Source organism: Mauremys reevesii, linkage group 4 (genome assembly GCF_016161935.1).
Source record: "Mauremys reevesii isolate NIE-2019 linkage group 4, ASM1616193v1, whole genome shotgun sequence".
Classification (NCBI taxonomy): domain Eukaryota; kingdom Metazoa; phylum Chordata; order Testudines; family Geoemydidae; genus Mauremys; species Mauremys reevesii.
In genome coordinates, this window is record NC_052626.1 from 81,456,855 (window position 1) to 81,467,952 (window position 11,098).

General features: G+C 40.6%; 1 protein-coding gene across 1 annotated transcript; it reads left to right on the forward strand.

Annotated features, from left to right (window-relative positions):
* Positions 1-2,111: 2,111 nt before the first annotated feature.
* LMO2 (LIM domain only 2) lies at positions 2,112-10,812 on the forward strand. Its single transcript, XM_039533149.1, has 3 exons — positions 2,112-2,761; positions 7,164-7,379; positions 10,501-10,812. The coding sequence occupies exons 1-3, from the start codon at positions 2,721-2,723 to the stop codon at positions 10,718-10,720; spliced, it is 477 nt and encodes a 158-aa protein (XP_039389083.1). The 5' UTR covers positions 2,112-2,720; the 3' UTR covers positions 10,721-10,812.
* Positions 10,813-11,098: the final 286 nt, after the last annotated feature.

Genomic DNA, 11,098 nt, shown 5'->3' on the forward strand with positions numbered 1-11,098 from the left:
TTTAGGCATATTGCCCAGGATCTGAACGCCTGAGTCAAACCCTGTACCTGAAATGCATATACAGCCTGCTTCAGCTTCTTAGCCAAATGCTTTGAACCTTGTTCAGCCATTTCCAAATAGGAGAGGTTCTTATTGGTTAAGGGTTTGATCCTGCAGGATGCTGAGTACTCTTGCCTTGCGAAACGCTTAAGCACATACGGTATCTAATTTACTTCAATGAGCCTTCTCTACTTGGAAGCCAGCTTCAGGCCTGGCCTGAGGTGGTCGACTGAGGTCAGTGGCCTCACAGCAGTACTCCATTCCTGGCAGGATTGAACCCTAAATGTTTCTTTCAAAAGTTGTCTACCCATTGTTAGGTTTGCATTGAGTGATTTTCTCTTTGGCGGGACTGTGTCTAATAGGCTTTTCCTGTAAATATGTGCACTGTTTTGGGGTTTTTAAATAATTAAATAAATAAATTTTATTTAAAAAAAGAAAAGGGAAAAAAACAGACTTTTGGAGCTAGAGCTTTGAATATTGACTGTCTTTGAGAGCAATCCCATCGTGAACATTTTACTTCACACATGCAGTGATAAGGTTATTTTCACAACCAATCCATGCTTTATTAAAAAAAATTAAGCTACAAAGTTATATGACCTTCTGCTGGACATAGAGATGCAAGATGCAGGTGGTCTGACTGGAGGCCAGTCAGTGGCCTCATAGCAGTGCTCCATTCCTGGTAGGATTGAACTCTTGGTCCCTTGCTTTTTTAAACTTTAATTTAAAAAAATGCTGTCATGTTTGAAGTCCTTACATTTATTCTTGGTCCCCCTTAAAATTCAGTTGCTAATCCTTCAAGCCATCTTAATAAAGGCCCCAGCAGTTTAATTATTCTCTCTTTCTGGAAGATTTACTTTTTGCTCCTGATCATAGTTAATATGTCTGACATGAAATATTTATATCACCATTCTATCCTGCCGATGAAGACTAAGTGCTTTTTCCTTTAGTAAAAAATGTTGGATTATGAATGTGACTATCATACTGTAACTTTAAAGTATATTGGACACAGTATATTTAAATAAAATGGATGGATGTTTCCTAATGCTCAAAGATGGCTTCAGAGATTTGTTAGGGCCTGATCCAACCCCCCTTGAAGTCCATAGGCATCTTTCAGCTAACTTCACTGGATTTTGGATCAGACCCTTAATGTTTCTCTTGTGTTATTGCCCCAGTGACCAAAGAACTGGATCAAGGGGTTAATAAAAGGAGACTGGGGTAATAAAAATAGACCAAATATATTCCTGAATGGAAATCAATATATAAGTGAACTATTTCTCTCATTCTTCACTCAGACTTTATTTCTGATCTTTTACATTGCAATTACTGGAGCAGATGGTCCATCTAATCCAGGGCCCTGCCTCCAGCAGTGGCCAGTACCTAATGCTTCAGAGGAAGGCAGAATGCTGTAATTGCGGTAGTAGATTTAATTTGACTGGTGTAAATCACTGTGCTCCAGGATGCATTGCAGAGAACTGTCCTGCCTTGAGGGAGAGTAAGGGGTGAAGACTGCCAAGGGGTGGGGAGATAGCTGAAATGGTCACATAGGTTCCCATCTCTAGTGTTTATGTGATTAAGTACAGATCAATAACCTCCCACTCCAGAGCTTTTCTAGCTAATTAGCAGCAAACAGCAATAAGTTATAAATTTGCTATACTACCCATCATGAACTAGGTGAGGATCAATTGTGCTGATACCTGATGACTATCAAACCATAGAAGAAAAGAGGCAGAGACATAGCTTAGTTGGCTCATGGCTAGGTAGATAATAATAGTAATATTTAGTTCTTACATAATGCTTTTTATTTTTGGACCTCAAAGCACTGAACACACACAGAGAGAGAGCGAGTGAGAGATACAATTACCCTAGAGTGCTTTTGGTAATATGTGGTTAAAGATGCCAGTAAAAATAGTACTGGGTACTTGATACACGCCCAGAAGATCGTTTTCAGGCTGCATATCTGTTTGTTCGCTCGCTGCAAAACTGTATCGTAATCTTAAATTGCACAGGGTTGTAAAAATGCAAACTCAGCTCCCCAGTACGGACTCTGTGGCGAGGGTGCTACTGGCCCTTTAAGAAGCCAACTCAGTCGTGATGCTGCTGTTTGTGTTGCTAAATCCCCCGGAGTCCAGTTAAGAAATGGGCAGCTGTCTCTTTAAGTGTGATTTCCTTCTATTGTATTTGAATCGTGATCAGGAAAAAGGAAATGAAACCAGAGACTCGGGGCTGAACTAAATAATAATAAGGATGATGCTGATCTCTGCATCTGCGGCATATGCACCTATCTCAGTCTAGAGCATGTACAGAGCTGTCCAGGCAGAAAGCATAAGCAAAGCAAAGGGGACTCCAGGGTAAGCAGCAGTGACAGCTGAGACAGTCTGTTTCCATCAGTGATCTGAACAGCAGCAGCAGCAGCTGGGGCTGCCCAGCCACGCAGCAAGCAGGAGGAGCATTGCAAGGATGGGAGGTTAGATCCTAAGGGTCAGCCTTGCGGAGACATAACCCAGCAGCAGCAGCCCATATTTCTTTCTCTCTTTGGTGTTGCAGGAGGAAATCCTGTGAATGTCATTGGGGGGTGGAGGGGAAACTCAGCTGGTGAAAAGGCATCAGGAGCAGACAGCCTTTGTAGGGGCAGAGGGGGCAGATCCTACCAGAGACACACTACAAAGGAACAAGCCCTGCCAATGTCATCAGCCATCGAGAGGAAAAGCCTCGATCCTTCCGAGTAAGTGGCCTTTTTTCTTTCCTAACCCCCTTTGCCTTTTGATGGATATTGAGCTTCTCCAACAAATGGGCTTGAAAAGGACTTTATGAGCTTCAATAGTCCTTTATTATTGTTGTTGTTATTAATTATTATTATTTATTTTGTGTAAGCACCAGTTCTAGGGAGATGCTTTGGAGATCTCTTTCTGGTAGAAGATGGTTCAGAAATATACTAGGGCTGCTTTTTCCTTCAAAATAATATCCCTGCATGCAACAAAGTCCCGAGTACCCCCACCCCCAACCTTGCTGCCATTGTAATATATTACAACCTGGGTAGATTTGGTAGTGTGTCACTTCGGTGCGTGTAATGGGGAGGTTTGGTAGATTTTCTTGAGCTGGTGCTGGACTAGGCAACCTCTGTGGATATCAGTGTGCTAATCATGTAGATGGCAGCACCAACCCAGAGACATCCAGTTCCCCATTTTGAGTTGAAACCAAATTATAGATTCATCAGATTTCTCAGGTTTTGTGAAATACCAGCCAATATAAACCTCCTGTTTGAAAAAATCTAACAACCCTTAAGATCAGTACATTCCTCCCTCCCCACTTCTTGAGATTCAGTGATGCTGATGAGAGTAATTCAGAGATACTGGGTGCATAATACTTTCCAGAGCTTAACTTGTTTTCAGTCTCTGCTCCATGTTTAATCTGCCGAAGTAGCTGACTAGTCTGAAAGGTCAGAGCTGTTATCTGATGGTGTACAACTTCCACATTTTCATACTACAAGTCAGTTTGAAACTTTCAAAAGATTATAATGGTGGTGTGAGGGAGGGAGGGGTTCTGTACATGGACCACGAATATATAAAGAATTGATACACAGAGGGCGTGGGAGGAGACATTTGTTCTCATGTGCCACCTTTGTGGAAGAGGTTATGTAAATTCAGTAACTGATTGTAGCATTATGATCTGGCTGTTTCAGTAGATTTCCTGGAGCCATCCATTCGGACACCAAGCACATGCAGGCACTTAGTTGCAAGAGAAGTGTTAATTCAGCTCCACAATGTGTGGTGTCATTCCACTGAATTGCAGGGCTGTACATCTCAAGAGCAGCATTAGGTGCATTGCACTTGTCTGTGTCTTGGGGGCACCGTGATATTACAGAGAGAAAAAACACTTGTAAAGTCCCGGTTTTCGATGTAAAACTTAAAATATTATTTCCCCCTATAAACTTAATTAATTTGGGCTTGGGCCTGTAAGTCATTAAGAATGTTGTCTTCCGAAGCCCTAATCTAATACGTGTAAAACATAACTGACACATGGTCCAGGGCAGTTAATATGTCATATCAGACATTTTGCATTTGTTACCATTTTTCTCATTTCCCATTGATTTTTAAGGAATTGTAATTTAACCTTCTAGGTACTTTTTTTAAGGTTTCAACTACAAAGTAGTAGCAATATTTATTTATTTGTTTACCTTCTTTATGTTCTAGTGGATAACTGCTGGGTATGAAATCCAAGCACATAGAAAAGCTAATGCATGAAACAGAAATTCTGTTAAAAATAAACATAGAATCATAGGTTCCAGCAGGGCTGGAAAGCAGCTCAAGAGATCATCTGCCAAAGTGTAAGACTGTAGTACCTGACTTGGGCTTTGAAATAACTAACTCATGGTTCCTGATATTGGTGCATGTATGTGTACATCTGAACTCCCAAAAGAAGGGATGCATTTATTGTGGAAAAGCTGCTTCCTTATCTCCTCAGATCCCTAAAATATTCTTGTGGACCTATAGGATTTACTGCAGATGATCACAGTGCTTTGTTCTGTGGCTATAATACCCTGTTTATATTATTTGGCTTATCTGTGTTGTTTAGTGCATTGATGTTTTCAAGCCAGCCTCACAGAAATATCATGCATTCATCTATCTATCTATCTATCTATCTATCTATCTATCTATCTATCTATCTATGTGATTGGATGGTACTATGAGTAGCACTTCATGAAAAGCACAGGCACAGAGGTACAAGCAGTCCTCGACTTTATGATGTTCGAGTTACAATGAACTGCACTTACGGTGGTTCTACATTGATACCCTGATTTGACTTATGACTATAGGTTTCAAGTTTACGACGCTCAGTCCCGCATAGAGTAGATTGCAGTTCTGAGTTACGACATTCTGACTTACGACGCAATTGTAAGGAATTGCCTCTATATGCTTTGAAATTCTAGGGTCTAATCCTTTGCCTGTAGAAACTCCCATTGACTTTACTGGCAATACTGGGCTGGCAGGTGTGGACTGCAAGTCGTAAGAATGTTAGGACACAGCTATATAAACTGTGAAGAGTGAAAATGGAAGTGCGTAAGAGCAGATGCTATCTTATGACTGAATTCTGAAGTCAGAGAGAGTTTTGCCTAAGTAATGACTGCAGTCTTTAGGATGGAAGTTCTGGAGCACTGTACATTTTTCAGACACTGAAGAAAGTCATTTTTGACTAGGAAACTGTTTTTTCCAGTAAGTGAAGGTGGTAGAAAAATGTTAGTTTCCCTGGCCTGTTGGAAATGCTAAACAGCCAGATTTCTTTCTGGCAGTGTAGTTACATTCTGTCCTCACCAGTCCAGTTGCCCTATGTAATAAAAGCAACTTGTCCACAGATTGTGATATAAATAACTGAATAAGGTACTTAAGAATATTGGGCTAGATTCTGCCAGGTGTTGAGGGCTCTGTCTCTGATTCAGGAATGCATTTAAGCATGTGCATCTGAGTAGTTGAATTCAATGTGACTGGTCACATGCTTAAAGTTAAGCATGTGCTTAAGGATCTAATCCGGTGGACTCATATTTCCACTGACTTCAATGAGCATTGGATAAGGCCCTACATGCTTTGCTGGATCAAAGCCAGGGTACTCAGCACCTTGCAAGATAAAGCCCATAGGCGATTCTTTTAATTTTTTGCCAGTAGTGTTTCTGGCAGAACTTGCAAAGTGGTGCAAACAGGCAATGGTGAGACTTTCTTAAAGTGTATTTGCAGAAAATTATGGCTTCATCCCCTGTATTACTAGATCCATTCCTTCTTGTTCTTGTTTAAAAATTATGAAGTGTCAGACTGGTATAGGAACAAAATACTGTGGATGAATATTTGCTTCCAAAAAAACCCCTTAAGGTACAACCACAATACAGTTTTGGGACCTGAGTCTCCTCTCATGAACACGAATGAATTAGGAGTAACTCCTTGAAGTCAGTGCAGTTATACTGGTGTAAAACCAGTGAAGGTGAGATCAGAGTCAGACTCGTGGTTGCATTAACCAGGAGGAAAAAAGTATTGTAGTAAGGTTGGGTGAAATTCTGGCACCATTGAAGTCAAGAGCAAAACTTCCACTGACTTCCATGGGGCCAGAGTCTTGCCTGTTGTATTTATTCACTTTTAATACTATTCAAACAGATGCCATCTTCAGGCTTAGCCTTCAAATGTACCTTCCTCAAAGGAAAGTTTCATTCCATGCAACAATCCTGGAGGACTCTTAGTATACATCTTCTAATCCTGCAGTCCTTTTTAAGGCAGAATTCCCATTGATTGCAGCAGCTCTGCAGAATGAGCATTGCAGGTTCAAGCCCACAGAATAAGTGTGTATTTTTTTTAAGAGTGCAATTGTTTTACAATCCTCAACAATCTATAGATAGATCTTGGGGTTTATACGGTTTGATGGGTGTCCCTTTTAAATGCTTACTGATAAACATACTAATCTTATTGAAAAACACTATGTAAGCTGCCCCTTTCATGGTAGGGAAGGCATTGCTACATTTTACTATGGATAAAAGGGAACTACTTTAAAATAGCAAAATGATGATAAAAAATCCCAGGACTTAATGGTTGTCTCTAGGTTGTCAGCATATGCAGAAGCACAACAGAACTTCACTGAGACAGTGAATCCCGACTCTCTTCCCCAAAAATCACTGTCCCTTACCTCCTGTGTTAAAGGACAATCTTGTTTATTTTATAGCAGTGTGGTGACTATGACTCATAGTTGGACATTTTTATTCTCTTCAGTAGAGGGCAGTGATATATATATATATACAGACAATTCATTTATAATATGTTAAATGTGTTTACTGCAATGAGAAGCTAGAGGAGGTACAGATTGTCATGTTTGCACCTAAGTCTTTGCACAAGAAGAAACAAAGAATTAACAATGTTTTTGCCACCTTTGGTGATTTCCTAAATATTAGGCTGTTCTGTTTTTAAAACAAATGAAAAAAGCCTACTCCTGCTCCTACTGATAGCAAGGAGGTGAAGTGGGCTGCCATTGACTTCAATGGGAGAATAATCTGGCCATAATTCCTGTTCTAATTAGGCGACTGATTTGATTTTTTCTTGTTTGGTTGAGTTTAAAGGGCTTTCCCTTCTCCAACAATTGTTTCATTCTCTCAGGGAGCCAGTGGATGAAGTGCTCCAAATCCCCCCTTCACTGCTGACATGTGGAGGTTGCCAGCAGAACATTGGGGACCGTTATTTCCTGAAAGCCATCGATCAGTATTGGCACGAGGACTGCCTCAGCTGTGACCTGTGTGGATGCAGGCTTGGAGAGGTGGGGAGACGATTGTACTATAAACTGGGCAGGAAACTCTGCAGGAGGGACTATCTCAGGTACAGAGCCTTCCTACCTTATACTAGCCTGTCCTAACTTGCTTTCTTCTGTAATTTCAGGTTTATTTAGATATTTATAATGAAGCTAGAATCCCTAATGATGTTGCAGCGCAAGAATCCATGAAGAGATTATACTGAATAATTTATTCCTAAAATATAAATGCTGAGGGTAGTCACAGTGGTTGCACCACCTTTTGCTAAGTGGTGCTTCCTGATGTGGGAAGCTAAGCAGAGCTGAGTTGTGTTAGCACTTGCATGGGGACACCTCGAGTATGTGCTGAAGCGTCAGTAAGTGTTACTCTTCCCTCTGAGTCAGTAATGAGCCAATGCCCCAGCATAGTTTTAGAGGAGTTGTACTTCTGCAGGTGTTGCCTTTCTGATGCAATGTTTATAGTAACTGAGGCCTAAAGCAGTGATCTCCAAACTTTTTTGATCACACACCCCATCAGTAAAAAAAAAAATTTTGAGCACGCACCCCCGGCTCCCGGCCGAACTGTCGAAGCAACAACAACAAAAAAAGCAGTTCAGACTCCCGGCTGAACTGCCGAGGGCGGGGGAGGGGGGAGCGGGAAAGGCCTTTTGGACTCCCAGCCGAACTGCTGAGGGAGGGGGGGGAAAAAAGCCACTCGGACTCCCGGCTGAACTGCCGATGGAGGAGGGAAAAAAAAGCCACTCGGACTCCCGGCTGAACTGCCAAAGGGAAAAAAAAAAAGCTGCACTGCTCCAGCGGTGCTCCTCCTTCCGTGCACCCTGAGGGATCCTCTTGCACACCCCCTTGGGTGCGTGCACCCCACTTTGGAGACCACTGGCCTAAAGGTTGAGTGCGTATGGAAGATCTTCTGCCACTTTTGTAAGAATAAGGTGTCCTGGTGCCTAGCCAAATTTCCTCTTCCACAATATAATAATACCACATGGAAAAGAGATGTTTTGCTTTGCTACTCTCTATATGGGGGAAGAGGGGTGTTTTGCTGTGCAATAACTGTGATTTGAGTATCAGTTTTTAAAGTTCTCCAGGACCCTTCAGGCTGAAAGGCACTGTGCTGTTTACATTTATTATAATAGTTATGGCCCAGTTCAGGAGAACTTGAAATCAATGTAATTTAAGCATGTGCATAAAGTTAAGCACATGCCTAAGCATTGTCCTGAATAGAATGGACTTAAGCATTTGCTTTAGTGTCTTGCTGAATCTGATCCTATAAGAGCACCTGTTACAGTTTTTGCATTAGTGGATCCTTGCCCATCTTTGTCCTTATAAATTTTGACAAATCAGATGAATAAAGTTTAATATATTATTTCCCAATAACTTAATAACAAAGAACTTGTGTGTTCTTGATTACAATTAAAGTGTATTGCACCTTCTACATCATTTGTTATAATATATCCTTTGTGCTCTAGGAGCTGGGGGAATGGAATAAGTAGGAACTCCACTTTTCTCCCTCCACCAAGCTTTTTACGGTCTAGTTTTATATTGAACCTGATATTCCTTAAACAAAACTCACTTTAAGAGTGTAGGTAATTGGGAGGTGGAAAGAGTAGAGTTCCTAGTAATTTTATCTCATAGCTTTTCCAATGAGAGTTTTGCTAGAGACTGTAGGTTGGACCCCAATAGTGGCTTAAACTGTACGTCTCCATTATATGAAATATTCTAACATTGATCCAGTCCCATGTGCACTCGCCAAATATTTATTAACTTTTTAATGGAAGAATAACAGGCTGTGGGAACAAAATTAATGTGTTTTCTGTACAATGAGACTGCATGTTTTCAGAAATGAAGCATTTCACAACCTTATCAGTATCACTTTCATTAGGCAGAAGTGAACAGCGACATCTCCTGGTGGACAAGAGAAATTATTTCTTTTTCCATCAGAGATCTGAGTCTAATAGGTTTTTTGTCTTCCAAACCTAGTAGGTTACTTGAAGCAGGCACAGCCTGTGATAAACACAGTAAAAATATGGGAAATGGACTCACTAGTTTTAAAATTAATGTGGCAAATCAGAGAATTTAAACACACAAGCAAATATTTCAGACAAATAATATTTCTGAATTTCTCCCTTTCTTATTAAAAATAATACATTTCTGTTTATGTATTAATTATAAGGTTTTTAAACTCTGCAAGCCGTGGCCTACAGTAGAAGATGACATTACATTATGACAAATAGCTAAATAGGTCATAGTGTTCCAGCTGAAAGTAGTGCATTTGTGAGAGGGATAAACACGTTGTGCATGCATTAGAGGGTCCTTTCAATAGACAACCCAATAATTATGGTCTCAGTAGGGTTTCTTAATATGGCTTAAAGAGCAATCCAGATCATAAAATCCTTTGGACTAAAATGGATTTCTAGAGGATCATAGAGTCCAGCTCCTGAAACCTAGCAGGAGTGGTTTTATAAGTAGAGAAACATTTGAGTTTTTAAAAAATGAGGAGTCCGATGGCCCCTTAAAGACTAACAGATTTATTTGGGCATAAGCTTTTGTGGGTAAAAAACCCATGAAAGCGTATGCCTAAATAAATCTGTTAGTCTTTAAGGGGCCACTGGACTCCTCGTTGTTTTTGTGGATACAGACTAACACGGCTACCCCGCCGATGTTTGAGTTTAAAGGAATCCCAAATACCCTGCAGAATCCTAAATCATAGCCTGCAGCATAGTGGTGACAAAACTGAGCAATGGCAAGATTTATCAATCAGCAGGTAATTTCTATGGACTGATTAGGAAAGATACAAGTGAAAACAAGTATTAAGAGTGGAAAGAAAGTATTAGGGTGGTTTGAATTCATGGTCTGATCTAAAGAGGTTCAAATCTCATTGAAGTTGCTCATTGCCTTTCAGAATTAGGCCCTTACTTTGATCACAACAAACAGGTATATTCATTTAAAAAATAGGTGACACCCTTGGGTTCTTGGCAGGTCACCACTGCTGGATGCCACTCACGCTGGAAAGTTTTGAATGCCCCTGCTTGTTGGATTTCATCAAGCAAATGTTTAAACTTCTATGTATCTTACAATGCATGTGGCAAAAAGCCAATATTGTGCACTTCTTTTGTTTCAGTTCTCTCTCTATTTCCCCCAACCTCCCTTTTCTCCAAGGAAACTTTGCATAACTCTTTGTTGTTGTTGTTTTAGACTCTTTGGCCAAGATGGCCTTTGTGCTTCCTGTGACAAGCGAATCCGGGCCTATGAGATGACTATGCGAGTGAAGGACAAAGTATACCACCTGGAATGCTTCAAATGTGCTGCTTGCCAGAAACATTTTTGTGTCGGCGACAGATACCTCCTCATCAACTCAGACATAGTATGTGAGCAGGACATCTATGAGTGGACTAAGATAAACGGGATGATATAGCCAGGACATGAAGTAACTTATGGGTGGCACAAATGCATAGCTGCAATGAGGAAATAATCGCTCAAACTATGTGTTTTGTCTAAACTGGGGGGAAAAGACCACAGTGTAGGCCCTTTTCAGACAGTGCTACATGGAATCTAAACTACAAGCAATAGCAAATAGACTGACTTCTATTAGCAAAGGCGTATTGACAATAACTGACATTTTCAGCCATGTAGGCGAGAGTTGGGGAACAAATACATTGTGATAATGGATTCTCATAACTGGAAATGCAGTAATGACTTGTTGTGTAAAGAGACATTATGACTCTGACACTTGCAGACTAGGATTGTGCAATTGATTTTTCTTCCCATCTTTTCTAGTTACTCTGTTTAGACA

Coding starts and splice junctions, on each gene's coding strand:
- LMO2 (XM_039533149.1), top strand. CDS start 2,721: ATGTCATCAGCCATCGAGAGGAAAAGCCTCGATCCTTCCGA. Junction 2,762..7,163: donor AAAAGCCTCGATCCTTCCGA/GTAAGTGGCCTT, acceptor TCATTCTCTCAG/GGAGCCAGTGGATGAAGTGC. Junction 7,380..10,500: donor TGCAGGAGGGACTATCTCAG/GTACAGAGCCTT, acceptor TTGTTGTTTTAG/ACTCTTTGGCCAAGATGGCC.